A 17,557-nucleotide genomic window follows, 5' to 3' on the forward strand; every position below is an offset into this window, starting at 1 on the left:
CATATACAATAGGTAGAGCATTATATAAGGGATGGTATTTATGGTTAAGGATGCAGCTATGCCATGTTTGAGAGGAAAGAAAAAAGAAATATAAAGAGCCCTTTGAGAGGGTGCAGCCACCCCCGCCATGTGACCACCTGGCATGCTGTGAGACTCAACAGATGTAGCGTCAAACTCCTTGGCGTCAACTACATTTCTATCCAGCCTTTCACGCTGTCTAGTCAGTCTGCTGGGTCTTGCGCCACACGCAACACACAAAAGCCAAAGTTGACTGAAACAGAGTAGGGCTTAATGGCCCTAGTATTCCTTAATTACGAGTGCTGCCACTCAAAATGCATTCCTCTCCAAAAGTCTAGGAAGCCGCCCTGACCCTAGTTAAGTAGCACCCCCAGAAAAACTCCCAGACTTAAAAGACTCTTGTATAGACCCATCTTGTACAATTCCCATTAACGAACCTGGACAGTGCACCTTATAAACAGCTATAATCACCTCTGTTGATAGTTCTCTGATCTCTGAGCTCTTTACCTTCCCCCAACTTTCTCTGCTCTACCAAAGTCCTGGATACCTTCCTTAGAGGTTTCCCAAGCAACCTAACAATGTTTCTAACTCAACTCAGTTTCTCTCTATAGACAAGTTACCACTGCCTTTATCTGTCCAAAGCCACAGTGGTTTGTCCAAAACGCAGCTCATGAAATAACCGGTATTATTTCCCCATGGTCAGAATAGACAGGGATTCTGCAAACCTAAGGACCAGGACCTCAGAACTGCCTAACCAAATAAAAGAGATCGGGCTGGAATCCCATTCCAGGAGCTCTCCATAGATAAGGCACTTCTGATTGCCTTGGAATCACATGCCATTTAATTAAAGGTGCTCTAGGGAATATAAAGATTAATGAGATCCAGGCTTTGGTCTCTAGGAGCTTAAAATCTGAAACAATTCCGTAGGAAATATTAATCAAGCATCTATTATGAAAAAGGAGCTGAGTTTTTTTGTTATGAGAGGGGTATGAAGAAGAACACATAATGTCTTCAAGAGGCTTTAATGCTTCTTAAGTCATGTGTTCATGGAAAGTGAAGATCTTCAGTGTTAAATACTAAGTAAATTAACTCTAAAGGATTTCAGAGAGAGAAAGGAAAACATTAAAGCAGTCAAAATTTTTTATCATGTGATGATATCAGTAACATAATTTTAAACACTTACTCCATGCAAATACCTATTCAGATTATATGTACTCATCTTTTAAAGTACTAAAATGTTGAAATAAATCTGAAATAAGTAGTAGTCTTGAAATAATTTTAAATTCCATTGAACTTTTATTATTAATGAAATAAAAGCATTTTCACTGTCATCAACATTTTATGCTAATTTTAATATTTTTTAGTAACGTTTTAGAGAGAGCCAAAGTGATTGAATTGAATACTTTTTTTGAAAAGCTTTTTTTTTAACATCTATTGATTTGATCCCGAATTTGGTTTATTTCAATACAGATGTTGTAGGTTAAAAGGATATTTCACATAAACATAGATCCAAAAGGAGAAAGTGTGTCATTCTGCTTAATACTTTTTTCTTTCAATCCAGTTCATCAGTTAACCAAAGGTTTCTGTTGAAATCTGACTTCCTTATTAACAAGCAAATACCCTCGCATTTCAAAAGGCATTGCATTTTTTAATGAGTTCAAATCTCAGAAACTCTTTATTTGAAATTTAACTCTTTTTATAAGATTTTTTAATTTGCGGATTTAAGGAATTTTATGTTATAATTTATCATTTTCAGCAACAAAATTGCCAAACAATGGAAACATTTCCAATCAGTTTTCAGAGATGCCATCTCCATAGTATGTTTGCTTTCTAAAAGCAGTTATTTTCTTGTCCGTTTTACCCCAAAAAGAGACATTAAGTTTTTGTTTGCCTTTTGACAATCATTAGGTGACATTACTAACAGCCATTAACAGCACAGAGAAGGTGAGAATATTGAGAAACCCTGTCTTTTTGTACAAAAAAAAAAAAAAGCCAAATTAATCTTTGAAAGTGGCAACAATTTTATGCAGTTGGCTATGAGACAGCCAGTAAGATTGTGTGGTATATCGCATCTTTTATGGATATTCCTGACTCGTGACAAAGAATTTTGAATTTTTTTTCTTTATAAAGATTCTAATTTTCTAAAATGAACCATGACCCGCTGTAGCATTTAGAGTGAAGGACACCACAGCACCCTGACAGTAACAAACTGATGAAATGCCTGTCGACCCCTTGAATGCATGTAGCCTCCTCTTTCCCAGAGCCTCATGCCCAACTGTGACAGGTGACACATCATCTGATGTGTAGCCCAAATAAGGGCCTCACCATTGCTCTATATATTAAGCATTAGAATGCTTAACTTAGGTTCTTATTTTTAGATAAAATAGAAATAATAAAAACAAAAAAAATACGGGTCTTGTTTTCTCCTTGTGGAATGCGCACCCCACTTGGGAGGCTGCTAATTTAAAAGAGGATCTGACCTAGAGAGGCAAAGAGAAGGTGAGCAGTATGGGCAAGGTTGCAGAGGCAGGAGAGTGTGTGGCAAGTTTCTAAATCCCTAACACTAGTAATACCTCACAGAAGATCTAGGGGAAACATCCTGGGACACTACCGTTTGGTGGCCTTTGCCACTTTAGAGCTCACACACGTGAATATGCACACGCACACCCCACTGCTTCACCTCTCCATAAGCCAAACCATCCACCTCACTTCCTATGTTCACTTGTGCCAGGAAGACATGTGGAATGGGAGGGAAACAAAAACCAGCATCCCACAAGCCATTGCAGCAGACAGAAGATGCTCTTTCACAATAAAGCCCTGAGAAAAAGCTCTCGTTTCAAAGTCAAGCAGTTACTGCTCTTCTAATAAGCTTGTCACATTTTCAAAGAAACCTCAAACCGTATTAAAATGATTTTAAGAACAGAATGGAAGCACCTTTATTTCATGACAAATGCCCCACATCTGCAAACCCATAATTGTAAATTGCGGCTCCCAAACTGGAAAGCAGTCCTGTAGTGCTTGCGCCGACTAACCCGCAGCAACTCAGGTGTGCCCTGCCTTGCAGAGGGCTCACCAGCAGAGGTAACTTGCCATTCTTTTCAAAAGTGCTTTTAAGGCCGGGACTATAGAAGCTTAATTTAAATTCTAAGGAAGAACTGAAAAAGTTTGCATGCCAAGACAAGTTGCTTTATACACCCTATCAAAAAATAAAAAGCAACATTAGGAAAATAAGAGATCATTGCTGAGTTAAGTACGAAGTTCAGACACACACACACACACACACACACACACACACGATTTAAATGGGAGAACATGACACAGTTGAATTCCCTTGAGCTTATATTTGCTGATCATGAACTACGTACCAGATCATGCACTGCCATGTGAATGACCCGTGCCAGAGAGAAAAGACATGGCCTTTGCCTTCGAAGGATCTTCTAACATAGATCAGCAAACAGTACAATTCACAGTGTACCTCTCTGCCTTGAGTGAGGCGGTTGGTGTTCCAGCTCTGTCCACCCTGGAAGGCAACTCAACTCCAGGCAGTTCACCAGTCTCCAATATTATTCCACCTCCCCTTGAGGATATTCAAACAGCGAGAAAAATTTTAATGAGTCTAGAGATAAAATTGCCTCCCTCTTCGGCCTACCCAAAAATTTCTTGTAAAACTAGGACGTGTCTTGAACGTGGGCAAAGTACAGGGTCCAAACTATTAGCAACTATTGCTCGGGAACCTTCTATAATACTAAGCCTATTGGCCCTTATCTTGCTCACAGAGTCTATACTACATCTATAAAGCCAGTGTGCCAAAAGCAGTTCTAAGTCTAGTCTTTGATTGTCATAAAAGATGTGGCAAAATCAACAAATGCTGATGAGCCAATACTCTGATAATGGAAGCAAAGCGATAGAAAATCTAGATTGAGACCAAAACCAATTCAACCATTCTCTTGACAATTTTAGAGAAATGTCTAGAAGATGATTTGCATTGCAGAGTTAAGAAATGAATTTGCATTTTGCCCTGGCCACTCATAATTATTTTTTTTAAACTAACAAAGAACAGGCAAGATATAGGACAATTATAGGAAGGAGAGCAAATATGGAATCAATCTTGCTGCAAGAGCCCAGAAATTACTGTCTAATAAGGAAACAGTTTGAAGGGAGAAAAATCTGAAAACATTTAGAGAGAGAGTGCAATCTTAAGCAATATGGAGAAAGATTTGTGAATATCGAACCCTGCCAACTCCAGAGTCCTCTCCCACACTAGGATTTCAAAATTATTAGGTGAAATAAATTATAGAAAACCACCTCACATTTGGGAAGGCAATTGATAATGAGGATAGGAAAAGAATTATAACAATTTTTAAATCCAGAAGGGAACTTTGAGAGCATCCAGTCTAAACATCCAATGTAAGAGATGAAGAAAAAGAGACGCAGAGAGGCTAAGAGGTTCGTCATAGTCCAACCTGGTTTCCAGCTGCACCTGCACAGTCTTTCTTGTTGCCCTATACTCTGCTGTTTGCACACAGGATTCACGGTCAGTCTTGATTCATCAATACTTCCACTTACCTCAGCCCTTTCTTATTATTTCGAAGCCATCCCGATAATGTCATATGATTTAATCTATAAATATTTTAGCATTTACTTCTAAAAGATAGGTACTTTAAAAAGAAAAATAAAAGCATGATCCCAATGTAATTATGACACCTAAAAAAAATTAACAGTAATTATATAACATCATGAAATACCCAGATAGTACACAAATGTTCATGAATTCATGATCTGTGATCTCTATGGACAGTTTGTTTAAATTGGCGTCGAAATATAATCATTTAATCTCAAGTTACTTTTAGTTTACACTTCCACCCTTTTTCATTTTCTGTCTGTCTTTGCATCTTACTTGTAAAGGCACCAGGTTGTTTGCCCAAAGTTTCCCACAATCTGTGTTTTACTGAATGAATCCAATGTGTTCTTTGTATTTTGGGGTGGTTAGATCTTCAGCTACACTGCCAAATATGGTAGCTATTAGCCACATTTAGCTATTAAAATTTCATTTTTTTTCAGGCACACTAGCCACATTTCAAGTGCTCAGTGGCCTCATGTATCTAGTAGCTGCCATGTAGGAGAGCACAGATAAAGAACATTTCAACCACTGCAGAAAATTCTATTGGACAACGTTACTCTAGAGACTTGATAAAGTCCCACAGGGTAGATTTGGAGCGAAGAGAGACTGAAATCTCATCCACCCAGTCTTTGGCTCACAATTGATTTTTAACATGTAGACACTTTAAACCTCTACATTTGGACATCGAAAATAAAATAAAAATTGAAGGCATCTCTGCGTTTTTAAATTTGCATAAGTGGCTTACTAAAAATACTTTTTGTTATTTTTTTATTCAACTTTTTTTTTAGATTTAAACCTGTTGATATATTTATTCCTAGTGTATTCCTCTTAACATATGTGTAATATTCCATTGTTTGAATGTATCACAGTTGATCGATTACCCTTTTCATTAATATTTAGATTGTTCAGAGTCTTCAGAGCTTCAAGGAACCTCCATGTACATTCTGGGCTTCCTGTTACAAATGAGTAAAGGAGACCACCTGGACATGGAATCACTGGGGCGTTATTGAGCATGCCTGTCTTCACCTCTAGTAGTTATTGCCCTTGTCACTCTCCAAAATGATTATGCCGGTTTACATTCCTACCAACGGCGTGCAAGCGTTCCCACTTCCTTTCAGCATTACCAACATGAGGTGGTTTCAGACATTTAATTTTTATGATATCATTTCACGTATATGCAGTAAAAGTATGAATACAAGCATGGAAAGAGGAGATAGAATTGAGAGGGGAGCACTGTTGTAGCAGAATCTATAACGCGTTCTTTCTCTACTGGCACAAAGTTACCGTTTATTAAATGTGAGTGGATGGTGTGAAGGAGTCCGTTGTGATATATTTAGTAGTTTCGTAGCTTTATGCTACTCAGAACTAATTTTTGTTTCATAATCATTTTTCAGTGCAAGAGCTTAATAAAAAAGATGCAATATAAAAATTATTGAATGTAATATTATCTCTGAGTTTCTTTTTTTGGTTTGTTTTTGGCATTTCACACTAAAAATAATACACTGAGAGAGACAATCCACTGGTTGTCATTGCCCCATTTGACCTTCAGCTCACAATTTTTCCATTCAAGCTTACTTAGTCAAATATCATGAACTAATTACGCAAGATTATTTACTTTGTAGGTGCATGTTCTATTACATATCACATTGCATTTTATTCCTCTACGGGTGGTATAAACTATAGAGAGTGTAAACTACAAATGGAATCTGTATTTGGAATAATGCAGAAGTTTTGTGGAGTATTTCTGACTAGTTTTTATTTACTCATAAACTGTGCAGACAAGGTAAATTGCTTGGATCTGACATGCTAACTCTTACTGTCACTATATTTAAAATGGCTATTTTAAAAATCCAAACTAGGACTCTTTTAGAGAAAAATATGACTATAAGGCAGCAATGATTAGTGTGAATCACCAGTCCAGAAACAATTTTGAAATCCTTTCCATGCAGGAGGCACCATGCTGTGTCCCGTGAGGGACATAAAGACCAGCAAAAGTTGGTCCCTGCTTTTGAAAGCTTATAATCGAGCAAACTTTTCTTTTTACAACCTAACTACAAGAATTTTGTAGTCAGAAACTCACTCTGGTTTTGTTCTATTTTGATCTTTGATAACTTATTTTAAAGATTGTTTCCTAGTTATGCATTGCTTAGAAAGTCTTACTTTGACCTTTGGCCAAAAGCAATAACATTTTGACCTGTCCTGTGGAACTCAAAGCTTCTCACTCCATGAAGCTAGTGGTGTAAATAACTTCAGATAAAACCCTCCTGCAGATCTGCATTGGGCACAGCATGAGAGAGAAATGGCATAAAGCAGAGGAAAGAACAAAGTTGGAGGACCCAAGAATAAGTGAGACTGATATCTGTGTTTTCAGCAATTTTTCCTCATTTCCCTTATGGTGTTTATTCTACTTCTCAACTAGTAGCTGAAAAAATTGGGGAGAACACAATAAACAGTGATGTTAAAATGAAACACATTTCCTTATAGGCTGGAGGCATTAAGTAGGGTCATCTCTTCTTCCCTATGTCTGGGCTTCTTTGGGATTGAGCATTTAGGAGAAATTAGAGAAGCAAAGAACTAGGTGAGGACACATTTCTTAAGTTTATAAATGCCCAGGGGAATAGCCAGTGTGAAGATGGGACAGCAGCGGATTGTGAGTGCCCGTGTGTGTGTGTGTGTGTGTGTGTGTGTGTGTGTACACATGAATAGACACGCGTGCCTGCTCGTGAATAACACAAGGAGCAAGAACAACCTAAAGGAGGGACAGTCTGCTTCACATTGAAGTCATTCACACTTCATGGTGTCTGAACTTCAGAACGAAGCAGTAGTAGCAGCAGTACAGGACCTCCTGAGGCTAGAGGTTTGGCTCATAAACTAGAGGAGCAGCTGGCCACCAGGACATGAAAAGAGCTCTTTCCCAACAATAGCCCAGTAGCACAAGTATAAATGATTCAGAAATACCTGGCTGATATTTCCCTTCAGGTTCCCAGAGGATGAACTAGTTAAGAACTTGTCAAATGGACATCATCAGGCAACTTGACAAGTACAGAACATTGCAGGGGAAAAGAGATGGTGTCATCCCAAATAGAGTATCCCAGAAAATAATCCTCCCTTCTGTCAGGAGGAGAGTTAGAAAGAAAATAGGTTCCGTTACATATTCCAGTTCAGGTCAAGGCATCTCTTTTTAGAGGTTAATGGTACGTGTGAATGATCCAGAAGGCTTGATATGAAGGCTGTTTCTCATTCTATTCATTCAACGTTTTCTAAAAAGGGGAAAGTATAACCTAAGTGCTAACTTGAATCAGATCAAATGTCAAAGGTCTGTAAAAAATAAAAGCTATAATAAGGAAACTTATATTATGTTTCTGACATTGACTCCTGAGGTAGATTTCCTTACTTGGCGTGGACCTCAGTTTCCAAATCTTATAAATAGGAACAAGAGTATTTCATATCATTGTTATAAAGATTAAAATAATATAAATAGAAATACATTATATACATCAGATATTTAACCGATATCTATTTTTATTTTTAATATTAGTAAAGAAAAAAATAAATGTTGAGTACCAAGTCATATCCATATCATTAACTCTTCATAATCTTCATGGCCAACTTTAATGTCAGTTGTCACTGAAAAGGCTAGGTTTAAGGCAGCTGGCATCCTGAACTCAGTTTCTTCTCTCTTCCCTCTCCTGCAGCCAGCACCTCCCTAAAGAAACGCTTCAAGAGGCGGGAAATTGAAGCCATCCAGTGTGAGGTGCGGAAGATGTGCAACTACACCAAGATTCTGTCTACCAAGAAGAATTTGGACCACGTGAACAAGATCTTGAAGGCCAAGCGGCTACAGAGACAATCAAAGACAGGCAACAACTTCGTCAAGAAGAGGAGAGGGCGTCCTCGAAAGCAGCCTACCCAGTTCGATGAGGATTCCAGAGACCAAATGCCAGTGCTGGAAAAATGCATCGACCTGCCCAGCAAAAGGGGTCAGAAGCCCAGCCTGAGCCCGCTCGTGCTGGAGCCCACCGCCAGCCAAGACACGATCATGGCCACCATCGAAGCGGTCATCCACATGGCCCGGGAGGCTCCGCCTCTGCCCCCGCCACCACCTCCTCCCCTTCCACCCCCGCCCCCGCCCCCGCCACCACCCCCACCTCTGCCCAAGACCTCCCGAGGAGGCGGGAAGAGGAAACACAAACCTCAGCCTCCCACCCAGCCCCCGCAGCAGCCTCCCCAGCAGCCCCTTCCTCAGGAAGAGGAGGTGAAGGCCAAAAGGCAGAGGAAATCCAGAGGGAGTGAGAGCGATGTCCTTCCCTAGGGTGGGTCAGGGCGTCTGAACCTGGGGCTGGGGGAACTGAAGCATTGGAAGTGCAGTGAGCCGGGGTGGGAGCGGAATCCCCCTCTGCAGGGACACCGTTGTCCTTCTCTCCAGAAGCTGGGCAGGCAGAATCGGGCCAGATGACGGGGTTGAGCCATCAATAGCTCTTGGGAAAGCAAAGCAGGGGGGACGCCTTCAAAAGAAGCTTGTTTGTGCTTTTCAGCAGTTCCTAAACAAGTGGCACTCCAGTATGGCTAGAGCCTTTGCAAGCCAGCGAGAAGACCCATCCAGGAGGAGAAAGCTGGTGGTGCTCTGACAGCCACCTGACCTCCTGCATCCAAGGCATACCCTTGATGCCATTGCATTTGCTGGCCAGGGAAATTAAAAGGGAAATACCCTCAATTAGGAAACATTCCAAGGGGAAAAAAGCTGCAAATTTCTCAACTGGCTTTGTTGTAACCCACTTACATCTAATTGGTTTTTATTTCTTTTGGTTTTTCAAGCTTGGCTAGGCTTTGGGCACCAACATCATCTTCGGGTGACCTGAATCTTTTCATTAACGACACAGTTTCTCAGATGGACTTATGTCATCAGAAGGTGGAATTCTAGTGATAGACAACCGTAGGCTTGCATTCATGTTCTTCTGTATGCCTCCTCTATCCCACATACACTGATATTTAGCATTGTCTGTTCCTACTTTTCCTTTGCCCATTATGTACTTCCATATACCTTTCATTAACTTGCTTGCTTGCTGCCTTCTTTTCCTTGGTACACACCTAAGTAATGTAAACCTTAACTGTGTTTTAAAGTCCACCCTTGGCATGCTGTCGCAAGGACCTTGGCTTTGAATCCCAGTCATTGTGAAACAGATACTCAGTATTGATAGAGCCTTTTTTTAATGAGTGATTTAGAGCAGCTGAGGATATGTTGACCCAGGTTTCAACCAGGTTATTTTTATACTTAAAACATATCATCAGAGAATAGGCAGAATAAAATGGTTTTAATACCCCACAGCAAATGACATAACTGACAAATCACCAAAAACTGAAACCCCAGACCCATCAGAAAGATAAGTGTCTAGCAATGCCTTGGTATGTGATTTTTTTCATACAAATAACTATCATAGGTCATGGGGGAAAAAAGGAAACAATAAAGACAATAGAAGAAGTCCATTATCTCTTGATAATTATTTCTTAAAAGCAAATGGGAGTAAGTGTTCTTATCTGAAAAAAAAAAAAAAAATGAAAATGCTCCAAGGGTATCACCACTCCAATTGTATCAAGCCACCTTGGACAAAGTATCCAAATTGTGGTTGCCTTAATAAACTAAAACATTTTGTACATAATGTAATTATAAATCTATCAGTCTGCATGGATGCAAACTGTGTGTGACAAATCGTCTTTTAAATGGTCAATTTCAACTGTACATTTCTCATCCAAGTTGTATTCTAGCCGTTGGTTTAGTGTGAACAGATATTCCATCTCTATTATCCATTTCCACAACTCAAGTAAAACATGTTAAGAAGACTCAGAATGAATATGAAGTCGTTCCATTGCCGTAGGTATTTTCTAAAAGTTGGATGTGGAAATTTCAAATAAGTATTTTCGATTTCCTCCATCACTCCTCCCCTACTTTCCCCAAGACATCAAACACCTGGCATGGTAGATTATAAAAAGAGAGACACTGAGAGACAGAATTACATTTTCTAATAGGAATTAAAATATCTGCTTTACCTCTAAATTGTTTTTTTTACAGGAAGTTGGGACTGGCTGGAAATTGTATTATTTCTTCAGAACACAACATTATTTCCTTTAAGAGAGAGATGGATTTTTGTCAGGAACATAAGAGAATAAGGAATGGGGTATCTACGGGAGTAAATTTGAAAATTCCAAGTTAATATGCTTGAAAACATCACTGCTCTGTCATGGCACCAACAGTTGGTTGAAATTACCCACGAGTCATCCCGTTCCGCACTATCACCATGGACTTCACATCATTTGCTGCCCACTAGGTCAGTGACATTTAATCCTAGCAATATGTAAGTTTAAAGGAATGCATTCTCCTGTGCTTTAAAGCTTGTATCATAGATACTCAGTTTGTGACCTAGGTTGACCTTTGGCATTTCACACAAGTTGAACAGCAAAATCAAACCAGCCTCTTTCAATTTGTCATTCCCAAGCCATGTCTGAGTGGTTGCAAAGTCACCAGAGAGGAAGTTTTAAATTAGCCCCGCTCACCCCACCATCGCTATGAAAAGGCAACCATTTTCATTCCAATTAAGCCGTAAATTTTAAGCCGTAAAAATCCTTGTTGGATTTTGGAAATTATTTTCTTCATTCTTTCTTTTGCCCTTCTCCTTGTACTGTTTCCCCAACCAGGTCTTTGAGCAGACTAAATCTCCCTGCAGAGGAGAATGAGCTGGCACTCTAAGCTTCTTAGAAGGACCCGAAGCTTAATTGGCATTAACCTCTAGTAGGTAAGAAATTTCAGATAACTTTGGATTTTTCAGAGCAATGAAAGGTATTCCTGAGATATACAGCAGAGTTGCATCTTACACATAGTCAGTCCTTCAGTTGTCATGTCAGTTAAATGCAAATCCTCTGCATTTATGACCCTAAGAAGAGATTGGAAAACTGCAGAGGACCAAAACAGACAAACTAAACTGCTGTTTTGAGGTCCAGTCACCTGCACAGCTTCCTCTCTCCACCACCCAGCTCCTCCCTCAGCATCACACATTTTTTCCCTTTGCTTTCCATTAGCATAACTCATCTTATCGGTACAACCATTTCCTCATGTTCTAACCACCCTCTTTCCATTAGCCTCTCCTCTCTTGTCCTGGCTCAATACTGGGCCAATCTAGTTTCGCTTCTTGGTTGGTTGATTGGTTGGTTGGTTGGTTGGTTGGTTGGTTGCAGAACCCAGATCTCCTGACCCAGACTGTGGAGGTCTCTAGCCACCCAACACTACCTTCTGTGGCTGTGTTTTTATTTAGAGAAGATGTCATAAATGAGACTCCATAAACAGTTCCGCAAAGTATGTCATAATAGAAATCTCTTAGTTTTTTCTTTCTTTTCTGGAATACCTGCCTTCAGCAAGCAGGAGTGAACCCACTTATAATACAGGGAGTCCAATTAGGGGTGAGCAAAGGATGAAATCGAGATACAAAACCTCCTTGAAGGTGATGATGGGTCTCTCTGATCAACAGTCCGAAGTGGCTGGGGAGCCACTTGCTCTCCAACCCCTTGTCTCAAATGAGAGGAACAGAAGTTTAACTTTTTCTGATGGCATGGCCCTGGCTACAACCCATGGATGGCAGGTCGAAGGAAAGGAGAGCATGTCAGGGGCTGGTTTGTCACTTGGCAGGACCGGGACTCAACAGCCACTGACAGCCCAGAGTAGGTGACTAAAGGCTGACAGAGGATTAGCATGTTAACTTGGCTGCTGTCTGGAGTGGGAGCCCATCTTCAATGGCAGTAGGAATTTGTGTTCTGCACATCGCTGGGTCTATAAATATGATAAGCAAGTGGTGACAGAATTATAGTATAAGGTGATGTACTACATGCAGATCATAGAGGATTTGGTTTTAGGACTTAAGTAGAAAATTCTGCTCTTACAGCTTATTACCCAACGATATTCAGGTAATGAGCTTTTGGAGAATATTTTTTCCCTACCACTAGGAAGATTTACCTGGGAACTGTCTAAAGTCTATACATATATTTCCAAAGCCTTTAAATGCCAACTGTAGCATGGAGAGAGAGGGGGTGGCAGAAGCCGAAATGCCTCAAAAGCCATTTAAGTGTTACATTGCAGGATTTTCAGTCCTCATTATATACAAGTAGATAAATATAGACATTATTCTCAACACTACCCTATAGTATCACAATGGTCCAAATGCCAGAGCTTACAGATAATGTCATCACAGTGCCTAGAAACTCGAACTGTAATATACCGTAGCATTTTCTTGGTGTTTTTTAAAGTTTCTTTCCACAATACAAGGCTCCCCCTGCCTCTTGTTTCTTGGAGAGTTCACCCCACTGATGAGTCTGCCTTCCTCGCTGGGCTCAGTCACTTGGGGAACAGTCTTAGAAGCACATATCAACCAAGGAAGAAACTTCCTGGATGTCTATTGCCCACTTGCCCAGGTATAATAAACACTAAAAGGGGAGGAAATTGAAAAGAGCTGCCACTGGTCAACACAAAAGGGCAGTTCCAACCTAGGTTGGTGTCTTTCTTTTTCTTCCTTTTTTAAAAAGTCTATTTCTTAACTAATAAATGCACATGATGTGTTAAATATGTATATATATATTTCAAAAGAAAAAAATGGGGCACAAGATTGTCTTACAAGTCGTGCTGGCTAATTTTTAGTTTGTATTCATAAGTGGTTTTTAAAAGCCTTTTTTAAAGTGTAATTTGCATGTTCTACTTTGATTGTATGTAAACATATTTTAGAACAAAAAAAATGTATTTGTATTTTATTGAATATAGAGGCAAGAAAAATTGTACATTGTTTGAAATGTTCTTTTTGTAACAGTTTTTATTCATAAAGCATTTTTGTACATTTAAAATGAACATGGACTTGCTGTTATTTGAGGCGTAGATACATCTGGCATGCTTTACTGTCATGCTCCTCCATGGTCTTAGATGTTGGGTTTTAAACATTTTTTCTAAAAGAAAGCTCAGTCTTTTTCGCTACCAGATCAGGTTAGCACAGTATAGAGCACTTAACTATTAAAAAAAAAAAAAAGTTAATCCTATTCATATGTTATTCATTGTGTGAAATTAAAGACATTCAATTCAGTCTAACATGAGTCGTGAATTCTTTTGTTTTATTTTCCATCTGGTTCACATCACAAAGGAGTTTAATAGCATTTGAGGGTCTTCGCTCACACCAACTGGATATAGAATCATTGAGAAAATTGTAACCAAACTTTTGCCTTTTTGTATGAATCTGGGAAGTACATTGTGAGCAAGATTTGAGTCTGATTTACTGGGTTATTGTTCAGAATATATCACACCTGGACATAAAGCCAAGGCTGATTCAAAGAACCAGTCAGACCTCTGCTGAAAGCAATCAAAATGTACTTGTGAGATGTTGGAGACCCATCCTATCCTAAATTTTTAGAAGAACGTTGTGGATGAGGATTAAGCTTTCTTACTAGCGTCCGTGATGTCAGGTTTCTGAAGAATGGCTCCCTGGATGGACTTCAAGTTTGACTGGTGTGATAGGAAAGGCTATTTAATCAACCACAGAAAGGGCCTGATGGCCTACCCCAAACTGACCAGTCTGGGCAAGCCCTAAGGACAATGCACGAATGAATACACAGTCCTTGCTCTGAAGGAACTTAACAAGGCTGGCATGTGAGAAATGAACTAGTAGTTCTAAGCAGAGTGTAGCAAGTGGTAAGAGGGCTGGGTCTCAGAAGGAAGACAGAGCCCCCAGACTGGCATCTTTTTTACTCTTTCTGTTTCGATTTTTAGTTTATATTCACAAGTGGATTTCAGAAGCCCTTTTTAAAATGTAACTTGCATATTTGAATTGAGAATCTGTAAACATGCAAATATTTATGTTATCTCTTGCATACTTTCTTCATCTTGATATGCCTCTTCCAAAAGCCAACGAGGTAAGTAGGAAATGTTCTGAGCACCTCCGCATCCCTAACCATCAATCTCGTTCACCATGACCTTTATTATAATTTTCGGTATTTGCAGCACCCACAGTGGAATAGTGGAAATAGACTGGAAAGAGTGAAAGTCTTCAAGGGTAGATTATTAAGGCAGCCTAGGGATGGTCGGAGCACTTGTGCTTTAGGTAGCCTCCTGAGACTCAGAGAATTTAGTCGGCAGCCTCTGACAACATAGAATTTGCCCTCGTTTCCCTCTACCAATTGTCTTGCACTGAACCAGGAAAATTTAAAGCATTATATCATCCTCTTTCTAACTCAGGTTCATTAGACCGTTGGTATTTCAGAAATCGGCAATGACTTTCTGAGAGTGCCCCTAATCTCTTTCCACCAGCTTCTCACGCAGGGACAAAGCTATTGCCTTGAAATGCATTGGCTCAACTTTCATGGTTTTTAAATCAGTCCACAGAGTCGTAATGTGCTGACAAAGATTCTCAGGGAAGTCTGATGTGTTCACACATGTGGCTGGTATGAATCTCAGTCTACAAATAGACAGGTGGAAAGAATGTATATTTTTAAATTTCTCTGCAGCTCGCTTTTATTAATTTTTAAGATCCCATTTCACCAGCATAGCAGAATCTTAGCTTCAGATCTAGAGACTCCTTTCCGAACCTGGAGGGGAAGGAAGGAGGGGTCATTTCGACAGCCTTGCTCTGGCTTCCTTCTGAATTGCCTCTCTGTGCCCAAGTCCTTTTTATTTCCCTAGTTTCTAGGCATTTGAAACTGAAGAGCCATTAAAAAACGTCTTTTCAATGTTTATCCCTCAGCTTTCATGCCCTGAGGGGCTGAGCACAAACCAGCCTGGCTGCTGCTATGGAGGGGAGGAAACCAGAGGAAGGGCGGGCATGTGGGAAGTCAGTCACCTCTTTGAAAAATTTAACCTGTCATGAATGTGATGGGGAGTGAGGACAATGGGATGTGAAAAGCTAAAGGATGCGGTCAAGGTTAGAAAAGGCTCTGTATGGGTCAGACGAGATAATGAATGGCTGCGAAAGGGATGAGGAAGATGGCAAAAAGCGTGTGCATTTCCACTGTTTGTGACTAGTAATGCTTTTCACTTTTACGGGGAATGCCAATATCCAGGTTTTTAATTGTTATAAAGCTGTGGCGACGAACTTACCGAAAGTGCCACCAGGGCTTTTGTTTCCAGGATTAATCAAAGGAAAAACTGTTCCCCAGGTGCTATTCCAGTTTTACGTATGCTAAAATTGGGAAGTAACAAATGAAAAATACTAAACCTTCAGAAGATTTAAAAATCACACATATTCTCTCATTATTAAGCCTGATATTTTAAAACTTAATTCTCTTTTTAGTGGACGGAGCGCTAGAATAAGAGTCAAGAGACCTAAAATGTATTCCTGCTTAATCACTAAAGAATTCTACGTCCAGGAGCAACACTTCTTTGAGTCTCCTTTGATTACTCTAAAATGGGAGGTTAAACTCTCAATGATATCTGTGGTGCCTTCCTTCCGGGCCTCAGTCTCCAATTTGTCGTTTTTGTATATTCTAAACAGGCCCTCCCTTTAGTTTCCAACTTTATCCCTCACCTTGGTGTATAACCAGTAACATTTTGGAGTTATTACTTCAGCATACTTCAGCGTACTCTATCCTATCCTAGTATGTTTGATAGATATGAAGGTATGGAAGAAGTTAAAACAATAGAATCACGAGGACACATGTAATCAAGTCTTTTTTTCTTCCCTCCTTCCCTCTATCCTTCCCTCCTTGTCCCTCCCTCCCTCTTTCTTTTTTCCTTCCTTTCTTCCTTGCTTCCTTCTTTCCTTCACTATCTGCACATTGCTAAGTACCAAAAATGTAAGGATGAGCAGGAAAAAGGCCTCATTGAACTTTTATTCAAGCAAATCCAGATCACGAACGTCTGCCTCCCATTCTCTGCCTATCCAAATTCTAATTCTTTTAAGGTTCAATTCAAATCCCACTTCATCCAGGAAGTCTTCATGACCGTAACCCACAAACATCTCTCAAACCACTCATTTGGTAAATGTCCCCAGTAATTCCACATGTGACGCGGAGTATATAACTCAGGGCTGCCATGTAAGGTTCCTCAGGTTTTTCCCTGCACAAGAGAACCTGACTGAGGAAGGGAGTGGGAGCTGCAATCCAGTCTACACTTTCCTTGTCAAGCTGTGTGTCCTTGGTATGGCAAGTGCCCCAAATAGAAATCTTTCCCTCCTTCTCACAAAACTGATTCTGTTAGAACAAAGCCTTAAAGTTTTAAGAACAACTGTGTTTCTCCAGGAGGTAGAGATGACCTCTCCTCTCTTTTGTCACTCAGACAATCCATGCCACCCTTGCCCTGAGACTTCCAAAAACAGACTCCCAAGATTCCCCCCACTTTAGTCAACAGTACTCTATACCCCAGAACCCCGAATCCATTCCCGAACTAAATAATTGGAAGAAAACAATGAAATCAGGGTTATGGTTGATTTTATGTGTCAATTCAACACATAAAATAATCTGGCCATAGAATGCCCAGATTAAATGATATTTCTGGGTGTGTGTGGGAAGGTGCTTCTAGATGAGATTAGCATTTGAATACATGGACTTAATAGGTGGGAATCATCTGGGGCCTTAATTGCCCAAACAGAACAAGAGACAGGAAGAATATGCCTCTTTATCCCTGCTTCACTGCCAAACTGGAAAATCTTATCTCATCTGACTAGATTTACATAATCTACTCCTCAGACTAGATTTACAGGATTGGCTTCTCAGACCTTCGAATTTGAACTACTTACACATCCAGCTTTCCTGGGCTTCCAGCTAGCAGAAGGCAGATCCTGGGACTTCACAGCCTCCATAATCACCAGGGCCAATTCTTATAATTGTTCTACCGACTCGAAGGCTGAGTATTTACATAAATTATTTGAGATTCTTATGCACAGGAGGTTTTTTTGTTTTGTTTTC

At 39.9% G+C, this 17,557-nt stretch overlaps 1 protein-coding gene across 5 annotated transcripts in view; it reads left to right on the top strand.

Annotated features, from left to right (window-relative positions):
• SETBP1 (SET binding protein 1) overlaps positions 1 to 13,754 on the top strand; it is a 341,470-nt gene extending 327,716 nt beyond the window's left edge. For 4 of the 5 annotated variants that reach the window (XM_036229997.1, XM_036229999.1, XM_036229998.1 and 1 more), the window contains exon 6: positions 8,335 to 13,754. In XM_036229997.1, the coding sequence (XP_036085890.1) occupies positions 8,335 to 8,951 (617 nt within the window). In that variant the 3' untranslated portion in view covers positions 8,952 to 13,754. The remainder of the gene's footprint in view (positions 1 to 8,334) is intronic. The other variant, XR_004953710.1, reaches the window with a different exon arrangement.
• The last annotated feature ends 3,803 nt before the right edge of the window (positions 13,755 to 17,557 follow it).

This window comes from Rousettus aegyptiacus, unplaced genomic scaffold (genome assembly GCF_014176215.1).
Source record: "Rousettus aegyptiacus isolate mRouAeg1 unplaced genomic scaffold, mRouAeg1.p scaffold_m13_p_12, whole genome shotgun sequence".
In the NCBI taxonomy this organism is placed as follows: domain Eukaryota; kingdom Metazoa; phylum Chordata; class Mammalia; order Chiroptera; family Pteropodidae; genus Rousettus; species Rousettus aegyptiacus.